General features: G+C 45.7%; 1 protein-coding gene across 1 annotated transcript in view; it reads left to right on the plus strand.

The window, feature by feature from the left end:
- The window catches only part of THSD4 (thrombospondin type 1 domain containing 4), a 1,544,828-nt gene that overhangs the window by 1,421,992 nt on the left and 107,151 nt on the right, over positions 1 to 15,685 (plus strand). The window contains 1 exon segment of the mRNA XM_029575745.1: positions 15,440 to 15,615. Within this exon segment, the coding sequence (XP_029431605.1) occupies positions 15,440 to 15,615 (176 nt within the window).

Here is a 15,685-nt window from a genome sequence, read left to right on the forward strand (position 1 = left end):
GTCTGGGATCAGGATGCCGAAGGCATGGCTTCTTGAGAAATGAGCTCTTAAGCGCCCGGAACGCTTCTTCTGCTTCTGGAGGCCAAGCCCTAATATTAGCCCCTTTGCGGGTAAGGGCCGTGAGAGGTGCCGCTAACTTGGAGAAGTTCCGAATAAAACTATGATAGTAGTTAGCAAACCCCAGGAAGCACTGCAATGCACGTAATCCGTTAGGTTGGGGCCATTCTTGGATACATTTTAATTTAGACAGATCCATCTGAAATCCTTGCTTAGAAATAATATACCCCAAGAATGGTAGGGATTCTTGCTCAAAGATGCATTTTTCGAGCTTCGCATAGAGTTGATTTTCCCGTAAACGTTGTAACACCAGAACAACATGTTGTCTATGTGTCTGTAAATTGGGTGAAAAAATCAAAATGTCATCCAGATAGACTACAACACAGACATAGAGCAGGTCTCGGAATATCTCATTAATGAAATGCTGGAATACCGCCGGAGCGTTAGTTAACCCAAAAGGCATGACTAGATATTCATAATGTCCATCCCTGGTGTTGAATGCCGTCTTCCACTCGTCGCCCTCTCGAATCCTGACAAGATTATACGCTCCTCGAAGATCTAATTTCGAGAATAACTTGGCTCCCTGTAGACGATCGAAAAGTTCCGCTATGAGTGGTAACGGATACCGGTCCTTGATGGTAATGGCATTAAGCCCACGGTAGTCAATACATGGACGCAGAGTCCCATCTTTCTTCCCAACAAAGAAAAAGCCGGCCCCGGCCGGAGACTTAGAGCGCCTGATGAATCCTTTCTGCAAGTTGTCCTGGATATATTCCGTCATAGCACGAGTCTCCAAAGCAGACAATGGATAGACCCTACCCCGAGGCGGAGTGGACCCCGGGATCAAGTTGATACTACAATCGAATTCTCGATGTGCAGGTAAAATGTCCGCAGCCTTTTTGGAAAAAACTTCTGAAAACTGCTTGTACTGTGATGGTAGACCTTCCAGCTGAGAGGTACAGATGAAACTGCTGGAGGAACTTGATCCGTGAATGCAGGACTCCAGGCATTTTGATCCCCAGTGGATGAGTTTTAACAAAGTCCAATCGAACTGGGGTTTGTGTAGTTGCAACCATGGAATGCCAAGAACTATAGGATGGATTGCTCTTTGGATGATATAAAAAGAAATCTTCTCGGTATGATTCGGTGATATGTGACATGCCATCAGAACTGTATGATGAGTTATCCTCCCAGGCAGGGGATCTTCATGGATGGAGGATACAATTAACGGCTTTGGACATAAGCAAGTGGGGATGTGTAATTGATCTACCAGATCTTGTAGAATAAAATTCCCACCCGCTCCAGAGTCCACTAAAGCCAGAGTGGAGAACCGGTGCTCTTCGAATTCCAGGGTGACCTGTAGGGTCAATGGGGGAGCTGGAGAGGTGATGCCTAGGGTTACTCCCCCAATAGAGCCTAGGCATTGGAGTTTCCCGGACGTGTAGGACAACGGGCAATGAGATGACCCGCTTCACCGCAGTATAGACAGAGGCCTGCCTTGCGGCGTCTCTGCCGTTCTTCTGGAGAAAGGGGACCTCGCCCCAATTGCATAGGTTCCTCCGTAGTTCCTTCTGATTTAGGTGCCGTGTGGGAGACGGGAGCGGAACGGGAAGGCGTGGCACCTGCTACGTGTCTTCTTGTACTTGATCCCTTCCGCGCTCTTTCTGTAATCGTCGATCAATTCGGGTGACCAAGTCCACGATGGCATCCAAGGATTGTGGTAACTCTCGGGCCGCCATTTCATCTTTTATTCTAGGCGACAGGCCCTCCAAGAATATAGACCGGAGGCAGCTCTCCTCCCAGTGGAGCTCGGATGCCAAAGTTCTGAATTCAATAGTATAGTCGGCCAGTGGTCGACCACCTTGCCAAAGTTGTAAAATCTTGGAACCTGCGACCACTTGTTTCCCGGGGTCGTCAAACACCACTTGAAATAGTTCCAGGAATTTAGGCAGGTTTTGTAGGATCGGATCTGACCGATGCCAGAAAGGAGAAGCCCAGGCTAGGGCCTTACCCTCCAACAAGGAGGGTAAGGCCCTAGCCTGGGCTAGATAGGATATAGGTTACCCTCCTTGTTGGAGGGTAACCTATATCCTATCTAGGTTGTTTTGGTGAGATCATCTGGAAAGATGGAAGCTTGCTGCATGCTGCACTGGTCAAGAAATTCTTGACCAGTGCATGCTGCACTGGTCAAGAAATCCCTGGCACAGGCGAGGGTCTCCGGCGTAATGTGGAGGAGTTGGTAGTGGAATCACGGACCGAGGATTATTCTGCACCACCGAGGGTAGTGGTGGCGGCATGGCTTGAGTTGTAGCTATGGAATCCAGCCGGGCGTTTAGACATTCTAAGGAAGCCGCCATGGATTCTAGTATTCGTTGCTGCTCCAAGACCTTCTGGGCCAACCCTGGAATGGCCTGACGAGCTGTGGCCTCGGCCGGGTCCATGGCCTTGGTATTCTGTTACGATTTGGAGAGTGGACCCCTGTTCCGAAGTAGAGTCAGCGCTGCCGAGAGGGGAGTTAACCCTTGTCGGACTCTACCGTCGGATGGCAAGGCCTGTTGGAGAGGTAGGGCTGAAGACTTCACCCTGGAAGCTCGTGACCCCCCCAGGAGGAGCCCGTAGGAGCACGGCCGCTGGGACTTAGGAGACTCCCTGAAGAATGAAGATGGTCTGGATGCAGGCGCCTCCTGCAGGTCGTGGTTTTCAGACGGCTGGCGCCTCCAGCAGGTTGTAAGAGGTCAGGGAGTAGGTTTGAAGAATGGTCCCAGTCCAATCCAAGGGTCGAAGTCCGGAGAGAGGTCGAGAGCCGGTCCAGGAGCAGACGGGAGAATGGTCCGAAGCCAATCCAGGAACAAGAGGGAGAAGGGTCCAGAGCCAGTCCACGTCGAAGCCAGAGAAGTCACCAACACCAGTCCAAAGGTCAGGAGCCAAAGAATCAATCCAACGGGGAGAAGAGCAGAAGCGGGACGAGAAGCGGATCCAGAACCCCAAACAGGAAACCAGGAACTGAGCCTCAATACCAATTTAAGGCAAGGTCTGAGAGGCAGACCTTGCCTTAAATACCCGAAAAGAGGAAGCAGCTTCAGAAGTGAGCCACAACATTTCCTGTCTTGGCCCCTTTAAATAAATTCTTCAGCCGCACGTGCGGCCCTAAGCAGCCAGGAAGGAGGAGGAGTCATCTCAGCCCCGCTGGGCTCCGCGGCTGGCCCGGGTAGCGGCCGAGGCCGCGAGAAGAACGTCTGAGGGAGCTCCCTGCTCCAGCAGGAGCCTCTGGGTTCCCCCGATGTCGCGGGTGAGTTACCAGTCCCGCGGCCGGCAGCCATGACAGTCGGCCCCGGTCGCGGTTTGCTGCGGCCGGCAGCCATAACACATTCCTTATTCACACCACTTCTAAATTCTCTTTAATGTTATGCATTTATAGTATGTATAAATACCAACATAAAATATTGCCAAAAAATATACAGAGTGCTTGTAATTAAACAATAAAACACGTGCAATAGAGCTGAACTTCAAGAAAGATACTTTGTGAATTGCAAATGAGTCACATAAAAGGCACCTTCACTAAAAAGGGGATACAGTTGAACCACAGTCCACAAGAAAGGATACTTTGCAATTGTTTCACAGGATTGTTGTGTAGAGTCCCGTGCATATATTTATCACTTCATATAGATTAGATTCCCCTAATATTTCTGTGTCCTGTATTGACTCTGTCCCAACGATTTTTCTGTATCCTGTGTAGTCTGTTACAATTCTTCTGTATTCTCTCTGTCCCTACAAGGGCCTCTGTTTTGCTATACAGGCTTCTTCAGAGGAAAATATAGTTCATAACTATTCTTGTGTTGATGCCATGGACTGTATTTAGTGAAGAGAAATCGATCTGTTATTGATGATTCTTTATGTGTCCATTTGCCAATTCAGTGTCTCAAGACTTCACTTGTTGTTAATTAGCAGCTTGCTCAGTATAGCATAATCATATGTGAACTTCCAATGTCCTCTCAGTGTGTTCGGAACCTTCCCATGTCTATTTGCCAGAGCTGCATCTGTAGCAGATTTCAATGACTCCTTGCAGTACAAGTGCAGTAAAGATAGGAGTTTGAGTGTATATCTCCATATGCAATGTTGAAATATGTACATGGCTGTTTTAAACCTCTGTGAGGCCTTGGACAAATCTCAGTACGATGGGCCCCTTCCCATATACATTTTTTGTGCAATTTACAAATCGTGGACTCAGCCAATCCTTGTTAAGACCTAAAGAAGATAGTAAGGCATGTAGGTTAGCAATCTTATATTACCGTCTCTTCTTTTTTATTTTTTTTACCATTTTATTCTTTCCTTAACTTTTTTTTCTTGTGGGATCAAGCTGAGCCCCTCTAAGGCTTTTGGCTTTGGGCAAGTGCTCCATTTGCCCTATGGATAAAACGGCCCTGGAGATTCTAATGTGCAATTGTTGGATTTTGGATTTGGAGGATTGGGGCTTCTATCAGTTTGAAGCCATTTTGACATATATGGAGATTTTGCATGAATCAGATCTTTCTTAAATTGTCTTATTGACCTCAAAGCCAATTGGGTTTTCAGGAAATCCACAAAGAGTATGCATGAGATAAATCTGCGTACATTGGAGACCCAGTATATGCAAATATATTTCATGCATATTCACTGTGGCTATGTATTTTCAGATTAGTCATGGACCGGAAAACAGGAGCCAAAGCTACTCCTCTCTTCAACTTCGTACTTTATTGAACTCTACAAAAGCCCAGAACTAATGAGCCTAAAGGGCTAACCAATGTAGCCACTATCCCCATCCTCACTGATACTTTAAATTGGGGCTTAGTTCTAGCTGGTTACAAGTGGGAGGGAATAGAACACTTTTGCAGGGTTCAATTAATAAGGTAAACAATTGGAGGGAAGGGACCAGAACAGCCTGAAGGAGAGGCAAACACAGGAGTCTTATTAGGAGGATCCCATACAAATGACCCCAGCAGCACACCCTGAAAAGTGGGAGGTAGCAGGTAAGGAGAACCCAGGCATGCTAGCTTTTAAGGGACTAAGCTATATGTGCAAATATACTGAGGAGATTTTCAAACTGTCAGTATTGGGAGGAAGTCTGTAGTTATTTCTTACTTGCAGCCTTTGCACCACTTTTCAAAACAAAAGTCCACACACATACTTTTATTTTGAAACTTGCCACAAAAGTACAAAGTCCTGCAGACATTTACTCCTGATTTTTTTGTAGATAAAAGTTTGCTGATGAGAGGGGCAAAGCAGCACAAACTAGGGCATGAATAGCCAAAGGCATTGAGTGAGGGCAGAGCATCATGAACAGCGGCATGATCACCAAATATATTTTTTTAACGTTTAAACTTTTAATTGGCAATAGAAAACCATAAACAAAAACTTTCAAAGTGCAGTGTTCCTATGCACTCCAAAGGCATTGAGTGAAAATAGCTTTTAGGTTAACTGCGATGTATTTTAGGTTTATTTATGATGTATTTTAGATTAAGTATGATGTATTATTTTACTCTTGTTGTGAACCGTTACGATGAGCCCTTAGTGGGCCCTTACTGACGGTATATAACACTTAATAAATAAATAAACGTAATAAATAAAATAAAATACAACCAAACATTTTCCAGTTTCCTTTTTTTTCACCCCAACCCCTTCCCTTCCCCAAATCCCATTGCAACCCAGAACTCTTCCCCACATGAATACATAACCATCCAACCTCCCATCCCATCACAGGACCACGAGTTTCACTTATTTTCACAAGTGACACCTTCCTCCTTCTCTTCTAAAACTCAAGCCCTTCTTTAACTTGGGGAGGCAGAGTTATGGCATAGTGCTGTCGCCTACTACATTATTTTCCCCTAATAATCAGTAAACTGGTGAGTGGCCAAGTGACTCAGATAATTTTATCTGGATAAATTTAGTCAATATTCATGTTCCAATGAATATTCAGCTAAAGTTAACTGGGTAACTCCTCCTTTAGGAATTCAGTAACGCTTGACAATTTGGCAGATAGGACCAGTGGCGTAGCCAGAATTGATTTTTTGGGTGGGCACAAGGTTAACATGGGTGGGCTGTAGGCATGCAGGTCTGAGACCTACTAGCTGTTTTCTTATTGATAAATAATGCCATATACTGCACCCTAGAATGGCTTAAGTAATTTGCACCAGCCATTATGTGTCATGTTTGAAACTTTAAAATAATTTACTTCAATTATTTCAAGTATAGAAAACAATCAGATCCAATCATGTAATAAAACAAAAATTAATGTATTCTTTCATGAACCATCTTTGCAGAAACCCAGAAATCTTCATAAATACAATAAAATATAATTAATCATCAGAACAGGTGCAGCACAGAGCTAGGGCAATTCACATTACAGCTAACATGAAAAAACAAATTCAAATTCTGGTGTCATCTCAGCAAAAAATAACCCTCCACTGCTATTTTGTGAAGTAACGCAAACTCTTGCATCTAGAACCTTGCCATACAATCACAGCACTGACTCTCAGAATTCAAACAGCAACCTTATGAAAAAGCAGCAATGCAAATACTACACCAGGCCCTAGAACATTAATACATCACCTACTGGAATAGCAGAACAAGCTGGACTACTACTACAGAGAAACTATATGCTAGAAATACTGAATTTCTGTCACACACAGGCAAAACTGAAACCGATCCTTACCTAATATAGAAATAAGAGACTATAAATTAGAAAAGGAAACATGCAGATAAAGCCAAAATACAAAGCCTGAGAAACTAAAATGTCTGAACGGTGGAATACTTAAGAAAGAGCAAAATTCAAAAATATAAGAAATGCACATTCCTAAAGATGACATATTTAAATTGCTAACATCTCAAAATATATATATATTATTTTTTTTTTACCTTTGTTGTCTGTATTTTTGAAATCAGTTGGTCCTGGTCTCTTTTTCCCATTTTTTCCCTTGTCGCTCATTTCCTAATTCCTTTTCAGTGTCTTTCTTCTACTACTGTCTTCTTCCCTTCCACACACACACACACACACTTTCTCTCACAGACTCCCTCACACACGCAAGCTCTCACTCTCATATGCTCTCCCCCCGCCTCAAGCTCACATTCTCTGCAGACAAAAATACAAGGTCTCACTTTCTCCCCCCTCCCCAGGCTTATATTCTTTTGCACACACAGACACACATCCAACCACCCATTCTCACCCACACACACAAACCCAGACTCCCATTCTCACCCATACATATACACATTTAAGGTCCCATTCTCACCTACACACACACACACACATTCACGCACCCATTCTCACCCACAAATTCAAGCTTCCATTCTCACCCACACATTCAAGCTTCCATTCTCACCCACAAATTCAAGCTTCCATTCTCACCCACATATTCAAGCTTTTCCTCTCTCATGCAAATTCAAGCTTCCACTCTCACCCGCAAATTCAAGCTTCCATTCTCACCCACACACATCCAAGACTCCATTCTCACTCCCATACACACCCAGGCTCCGATTTTCACCCACACACACACCAAGGTTCCCATTCTCATCCACACATACACATTCAAGTCTGTGCACAGTTTCTGCTTCCTCCCCCCAGAGCAGGAAGATCAGTTGGCCTCTCCTGCTGCCACCATCCTCCTACTATCTTCGGGCCGTTCAGCTGACCGATCTTCCTGCTGGGGGGGGGGAGCAGAAGCTGTGCACGGTGCTTCTGCTCTCTTCCCCCCCCCAAACAGGAAGATCGGTCGGCCATATGGCCTGAAGATAGCAGGAGGCCGGTGGCAGCAGGAGAGGCCAGCTGATCTTCCTGCTTTGGGGGGAGGAAGTGGAAGCTGTGCGCGGCGCTTCCGCTCTCCTCCCCCCAAACAGGAAGATCAGTCGGCCGTACAGCCCGAAGATAGCAGGAGGCCGGTCGCAGCAGGAGAGGCCAGCTGATCTTCCTGCTTTGGGGGGAGGAAGTGGAAGCTGTGTGCGGCGCTTCCGCTCCCCCCCCCAAACAGGAAGATTGGTCTGCCATATGGCTGCAGGACCACTTCCCCATGTGTGCCGTGTTGGTGCGCCAGGCCTGGGTCCTCCTCTTCACTGTCGCGGGGATGGGATCCCGCGACAGCCTTGCAGTTCCGGTGCCAGTTGGGTGGGCCTGGGTCTAAATTGGGTGGGCTACGCCACTGGATAGGATGTCACATTAGCCAGCAAGATCTTAACACAGGGATCCTAACACAGGGTGAGAGCAGTACCAACCAATAGAAGGTGTCAGCAGCCCGCCTGCTACACACGAACAATTGCAGTCTTCACCTACCCACACCCACAGGCCCCCATCACTGCTCAGTGGATGGTGCAGCAGGAAAGCAGAAGTATGCAATATTGTTCCTCTAAACTCTTCTGGAGGTCCATCCCATCAGACCTCTTCCCCACAGGCATATGACTGGACTGTACGCGCAGAGCACAAAGCAATCGCTGTGTGTTCTATTAGTTATTACGGGATGGAGCACGGCATCCGTGGCCCTCTGAGTAAGAACTGTGTGAACCTTCATGTGTTTGTTCCTGGAAGCTTATGATGAGCCGTTTGGCAGGTGGGGGCGGTGCCAAAGGAAGACTTTGGCTTAAGCAGCCTGTAAAATGAGGTGAAAGATTTCCATTACCACATTCCTATAAAATACGATGATGAGTAATCAGGGCCATTGCTAAGCCTTTTTGCTGCCCTTTGCAAACAATTATTGTGCTGCCCTCCCCCCACAACCATCACTCTTCATTCAGTCTCTGTCTCGGGCCTGCCAAAAAAAAAAAAAAAGAAGCCCAGCTCCTTCCAGCAAACTAAACTTTAAAAACTGTCACCTTCTACCTTCCGGGTCTTCACCCCCTCCACCGGAACCCATTGCTGGTGCAAGAGTATTAGGTTCCCTAGGCAAATCTTATACCCTTGCAACCCCGCCTCTCCATGTTCACAGTTAAAAATTATGCATTATAATAACAGATTTTACATGAAAAATAATATTCAAAGTACAATCTTCTGAGGTTAAAAAAAAATCATAATCATTTGCATGCACTTCTTTGGTGCCAACCAGAAAACCCTACAAAAAAAGGCACTTGGAACCCATATGGCATTAGGGCTACTGTAATGCATGTTAGGTGTGGATTTGACCCTCGGAAAGCCTTGAGTAAATTACAATTAAAATATAATAAACCTCTCACACCAAAACAGCATTAACTGCTAGCACTTAAAAAAGTAACACCCCTACACCAGGCCCTAAAATGCCAATACACCTCCTATTAGGAAAATAAAAGAAACCAAGCTGCTGTAGATTCCTACACACTAGCAGAATACCCCTTCTCAATCACACAACCAGAACACAGGCAGACCATAAAGCATAAATAGAAACATGCAGGCAAAAACTGAATAGGAAAACCACAGCAAGTCAGACTCTATGCAGTGAAACAGTGGAAAAACAGAAACATTAAACAATAAAATCAAGAAATATAATAAATGTATTAATCATAATAGGTTAAACATACTAATAAAAATATTTCAAAACAGCTGGTGAAATGAACATCCAATAATTAAAAACTCACATACATGCCTCCTCTCACAAGCGCATGCTCAGACATCTACACACTCCATTTCTGCTCAGACACACACACACACACACACACACACACATGCTCAGACACCCTCACACTTCACTTCTGCTCAGACACACACATAGACACGCAAAGATTACCTTCTACTCATACATACACTATGGCCTCTCACAGTAGCTCTGGCCCTCCACTGTGCCACGGGGCACATTGGGAGCTGCCTCATGGCTTGTTTTTTCCTTCTGGCCACTTAGCAGGTTGGGAACCACATGGACCTGCAGCTACTCATCTTCACCTGGCAGCTCTGCAACTCATCTTCACCATGCGGCAGGTTGGGAATGACTGCGTACCCTATGGCTCCTCCTCTTCTTCACCACGTGCCTTGCAGATATATCATCTTTGCCGTGATGGGTTGCAAACCACCTTGCGGTCCTACAGCTCCTCCTCTTCTTCGCTGAACAGCTGTTAGTTTGTGTGGACCCAGATGATAGCGTAACAGTCTTACCTCAATCTGGCGACTGAGCGAAGGCTGCTGAGACGTCCAGGCAGGAGCGCAAACCGGGGTCCAAATCCGGGCAGGATTCAGGGCAGACAGCAGGCAGCGGAACCAAGTCCAGGCAGGGGTCGAGGCACGCAGCAGACAAAACAGAATCCAGTCCAGGCAGGGTTCAAGGCACACTGAAGAAACAAAGAGTGGAGCAGCACCATCACAGGCAAGCCTGTAGTGGAGGCAAGGCTTGTGCTGGAAGGGTGAGTTTCAACTCTTTCAACTTCCTGCGCTAGCGTGGGAGCTTTCGGGGGGAACGTCGACGTGCTGTGGGGGTAGGGGGCCTAACGTGCTGCACGCTGTGCAACGACACGAGGATGCTACTGACGAGCGCCTCTGCCGCATCGGGGAGCCATCGGCGCAGAACCGGTACGGGCTCACATCGTAACAACAGCGCTCCAACTCCTCCTCCTCCTCTTCACCATGTGGCAGGTTGGGAACCGCTGCACGGCCCTGCAACTTCCTCCTCTTTGCCGCTGCGTCCCTGCGGCTCCTCTTCTTTGCATCATGGTGGTGGGCCCTCAGGCCGCTGCCCTGTGCAAGTGCATGGCTTGCAAAGTGGGTTGCGCTGGCCCTGTGAGCATTTTTTCCAAAACTGGTTTCCGAGCTAATTCAACAAATATCTGTTTGCCACATACTGTATATGTTGAATTCCTCCAAAAAGACTTAAGAGGTACAAGCCTTGGTGAAATTGGTATTTCACCTAATATTCATAATGCCTTCTACTTTGATAGTTGGCTTTGTACAGAACTTACAATGTACTATTGACCTACAAACTTCTTCACTTTAAGTAAATTTAAGGAAAATAAAACCCAGCCAGGGCTTATCCTTGGGATATAGGGAGCCTAGGGGAAAACCAACCTGTGTAGACCACCACTCCCCACACAGACCCTGGCACAAGCATCTCTTCCCCCTCTCTCTTGGCACAATCATTATTTCTCTCTTCCACCCACTCCCTAATACAAGTATCATCTTTTATTCCCACCCTTTCCCATCATGATTCCTTCTCACCAGCAGAAGGAAGGCAGCACGTCTTACCTGCAGCTGTTCTCTCCTCTACAGGCTTTGATCTGAAATTATAACCACATGAGGCTGGCAGGCCTTGTGTTTTTAACACAGGGGTAGGCAATGCTGATTCTCGAGTGTCATAAACAGATTGCGTTTTCAGGATATCTACAATGAATATGCATGTGAGAGATTAACTGCTATTAATCAAGCTGCCTTAGGGAATGGCCACTTCTATTACTGGCATCAGTAGCATGGGATCTACTTAGTGTTTGGGTACTTGCCAGGTACTTGTAGCCTGGATTGGCCACTGTTGGAAACAGGATGCTGGGCTTGATGGACCCTTAGTCTGACACAGTATGGCAATTTCTTATGTTCTTATGTTCTTACATATAATGGAGGCAGTGCATGAAAATCTCTCTCATGCAAATTCATTGTGGATATCCTGAAATACAGACCTGTTTCTGGCACTTGAGGAACAGAGTTGCCTATCCCTGGTTTAAGACTTCAGGTCCAGGCCAGCAGAGGAAAAGACAGCTCCAGGTAAGAAACACTGCTCTCCAGCTCTTCCTGCCAACATGAGAGGTTTGCATGGGGGCAGGGGTAAAGGGGAGAAGGAAGAGGCTACAGGTGACAGCAGAGGTGACAGACACACTGTTTTTCATTGCATGGGCTGGCTTCCTTTCTGCAGCCGGAGGTTGCTGACACACACAGCACTGGGTACATTTTGTTATGGAGGATAAAGAGAACAAAAAGGTAGTGATGGGGGGTGGGGGGGCCTGATGTACCTAATGAGAATGAGGGAAAAGTACAGCAGAATGTAAACCTTTTGTTCCTGAAAGTGAGATGCTGAGAGGGTGCGCCATGTCTCTCCAATGGCTATTCTCATCCTGGGAGAGCAGAATACTGGTACTGGTGGAAAGATATTGAATCCCATGAATTCTGAGCAGTACTTGTTTTGCATATGTCTTCCAACTTCTGTAAATAGTGGCTGGCTTTTTGAACCTGAAATAAAGCTGAGTTGAGTCAAATCATCCATTTATCTTTTTCCTACCGGAGGTGGTGGCTCCTGCTGCACAGATCTCTTTCATTCGTTCCCTGGCAATTACAGATCTCTTCTCTTAGCTATGGTGGTGGGGCCCTCTCTTCATTTGTGGCAGTGGAGGGACCCTTTCTGTTGTCATTTGTCAATGGGGTCCTTTCTTTTTCCCTCGGCAGAAGCAGAGGAGACCTATTTGTCAGCAACCACAGGGCCCGCTCTCTCAGGGTCTGGAGCGGCAGGGCCTTCTTTTTGTTGGGGGCAGCAGCAGTGGGGCCCTCTGTTGGTAGTGGTGCTATAGCCAGCGCCATTTCAACAGTGGTGCCTATGGCTGTGGCCATATTAGCCATAGGCTAGCTATGGCACTGCCTGCTCCTTCAGAAAATTTCCATTAGGGAACTAATTTGACTATGGAATTCCCCACCCCTTATCACACGAATTAAGGAACACTATTTCATGTTAACATCCAGTATTTAGTAGGGATGTGAATCGTGTGATTGATCGTCTTAACGATCGATTTTGGCTGGGGGGGAGGGAAATCTGATCGTCATGGTTTTTTTTGCTAAAAAATCATCAAATCGTAAATCGGCGAGAAAACCGGCACACCAAAACAACCCTAAAACCCACCTTGACCCTTTAAAACAAATCTCCCACCCTCCCGAACCCCCCCAAAATGTTTTAAATTACCTGGGGTCCAGTGGGGGGGGTCCCGGCGCGATCTCCCGCTCTCGGGCCACGGCTGCGTTAATAGAAATGGCGCCGGTGGCCCTTTGCCCTTACCATATGCCAGGGCAAAGGTAGCGCCGGTGCCATTTTGGTTCCTGTCACCCGAAGTCACGAGTGCAGGAGATCGCTCCCGGACCCCCGCTGGACCCCCAGGGACTTTAGCCCAGCTTGGGGGGGCCTCCTGACCCCCACAAGACTTGCCAAAAGTCCAGCGGGGGTCCGGGAGCGACCTCCTGCACTCTGGCCGTATTGCCAATATTCAAAATGGCGCCGGCGCTATCTTTGCCCTCACTATGTCATATGTATTTTTTGACGATAAATCGGGAATTGCTATTGTATCGCGGCTCTAATGATTTTTGACGATTTAAAATATATCTGACGATTGTTTTAAATCGTCAAAAAACGATTCACATCCCTAGTATTTAGCTCTGACCACCTGAATGTTGAGAGTGAAATGAAAAGTGTCTCCCTTGGTTTCACCAATTAAGTGTGAACTTATAGGTTTAAATCAGCCCTGGATTTGTCAAAAGGCACCCATTATACCTGTATCCCTTGCACCAATATACTAAGATTCCCACTACCCTCTGCTAAGGATCTCCTGGTTCTTTGATGTTGTTGTTTTAACCTATCTTCCACTCTGCACTGTTGTTATCCCCCCTCCCAGTTACTACTCCCTGTTAAAATGTACTTTCTAATCTGCTGTTCAAATGTAAACTGGTGTGATGTCCCTATTAACTCCGGTATATAAAAGACAATAAATAAATAAATAAATACATAAATAAATACCTAGGGCAGCAAAAACGTTTGCATCAGCAGGCTGGCTAAGATTTGTTTCTTCCAGCTCTGCTGAATCTCATTCAGCAGAGAACAGCCTTCTGTTGCCCTTACAGGAGGTGAGCACCAAAAGTGCCTTGGGTCGGCAAAACCCTAAATCTGTCTCCGGTTTGCCATCTGGTATGAGAGCAGGGCCCTGGATCCCTTCTCAATGCGCCACACAAAAACTGGTTGAATACCTTCTATGTTTTTCAGAGTCCAGACTCAAGAAACTCTTTTAGGGTTCACCTCAATGTCATGGTGCTTATCGCCAGCATGTACAAGGCAACCCTATCTCTGTATAACCTTTGGTTGTCAGGTTCATGCAGGGCCTTGCTTCAGATGAAGCCTCCCATCTAGCTTCCTTCTGCAAGCTCCCCAGGGTATTTAATTGTCCATATTATCTCAAAGTGTGGTCTCCACTCCTTTCTGTCTTTTAACCAGTGATTCGCATTCACCTGCTCTCTGTGTCTGTCATACTTTCTGAAAAAATGATGAGGGAGGAAATGTCAGATTTATAAAAAGGGACTGGCATAAAAGCTCGGCCTGGCAGTGACCTTGTCTGTGAGTGACAGGTCTGCTTATTCTGCTGTCCTGACAAATGTGTGGAAAGAACAAAGATCTTGACCTTCTTGATGAAATAATCGGGTTCACAAGTAGGTCTAGTTCAATAATGGCCAATTTGTACCTGGCCAGAAGCCAAACTGCTGTTTTATAGATTTGTCAAGGGCCACAGTTAACTCCTGAACAGTGAGATTCATACAGTGGCACAAAATAAATGTAGTCAAATTTTTTTTTGGCCGTAAACCAGAGCAGCAAAAAAAAAAAAGAAGTCATTTGCTGTTCTGTTTTACAGACAAGCACAGCTAAATGTTTGCACACTCCGCTTATTTATTTATTTAAAAGTTTTTTATATGCCGCATATACACACAGTAGTGGAACTAAGCAGTTTACAAATTAACATATATAATAATACAAGGTAAAACAAAATAACACGAAAGTTAAGAATAACAGATACATAAAAATGTCAAGACATAGAGTATGGAAACAGTTTTATATGATGGTTAACTTTGTGGATTAGGGAAGCTTGTGAAAATAACTAAGTTTTTACTGCTTGTCTCATTGACTCAGCCTCATGCAAATGCAGTCTCTCTTGCACAACATGAACACACACACACACAGTTGCAGACTCTCTCACTCAACATCAACTTTCTCTTTTCCTTCATCGCTCTCTTTTTCTTTTTCTCTCATGCTCTTGCTTCATCTCTCTATTTTCCTCCCTCCCCTTCACCGTTACCCCCATTCCACAGGGTGTGATAGTCAATCAGCAGATCACACAAAACTGAAATTCACACTCCAGAGACTGAAAAGATGTTGGGCGAATCAAGACCTATATGCTTTCCTCTGCTTTCTGGTTTTAAAATATATTTGTAACTGTGTCTTGAAAACAGTCACCTATTTCCGAAATGCAGTAAAACGAACAGTATGCCATGTCAAAAAAATGCATTTTCAGTACTAGTCATTGGTAGAGATAGTATCTCCACCTAAACGTACATTATTATCACTGGCAAGTTTGCAGATCTTCTCTCGTATCTGAAGGTGCACATCAGATCTGAATTTAAACCCCTGCTTTGGATTCCTCTTGACAATGGAAATATGTCTGTGCTTGTTTGCAGCTCTTAGGAGTCGATCGGGCCGCGCTATCATCAATGGAAACTGGGCAATTGATCGTCCTGGCAAATACGAGGGAGGTGGGACCATGTTCACATATAAGCGTCCAAATGAAATTTCCAGCACTGCCGGAGAATCTCTTTTAGCAGAAGGTCCCACAAATGAAGCCCTGGATGTCTATGTGAGTTCATCCTATTATGTCCTGTTGAGCTGTATTGGTCAGAAGACATGACATGAGTTCTAATCAGCAA

This window comes from Rhinatrema bivittatum, chromosome 13, assembly GCF_901001135.1.
Source record: "Rhinatrema bivittatum chromosome 13, aRhiBiv1.1, whole genome shotgun sequence".
In the NCBI taxonomy this organism is placed as follows: domain Eukaryota; kingdom Metazoa; phylum Chordata; class Amphibia; order Gymnophiona; family Rhinatrematidae; genus Rhinatrema; species Rhinatrema bivittatum.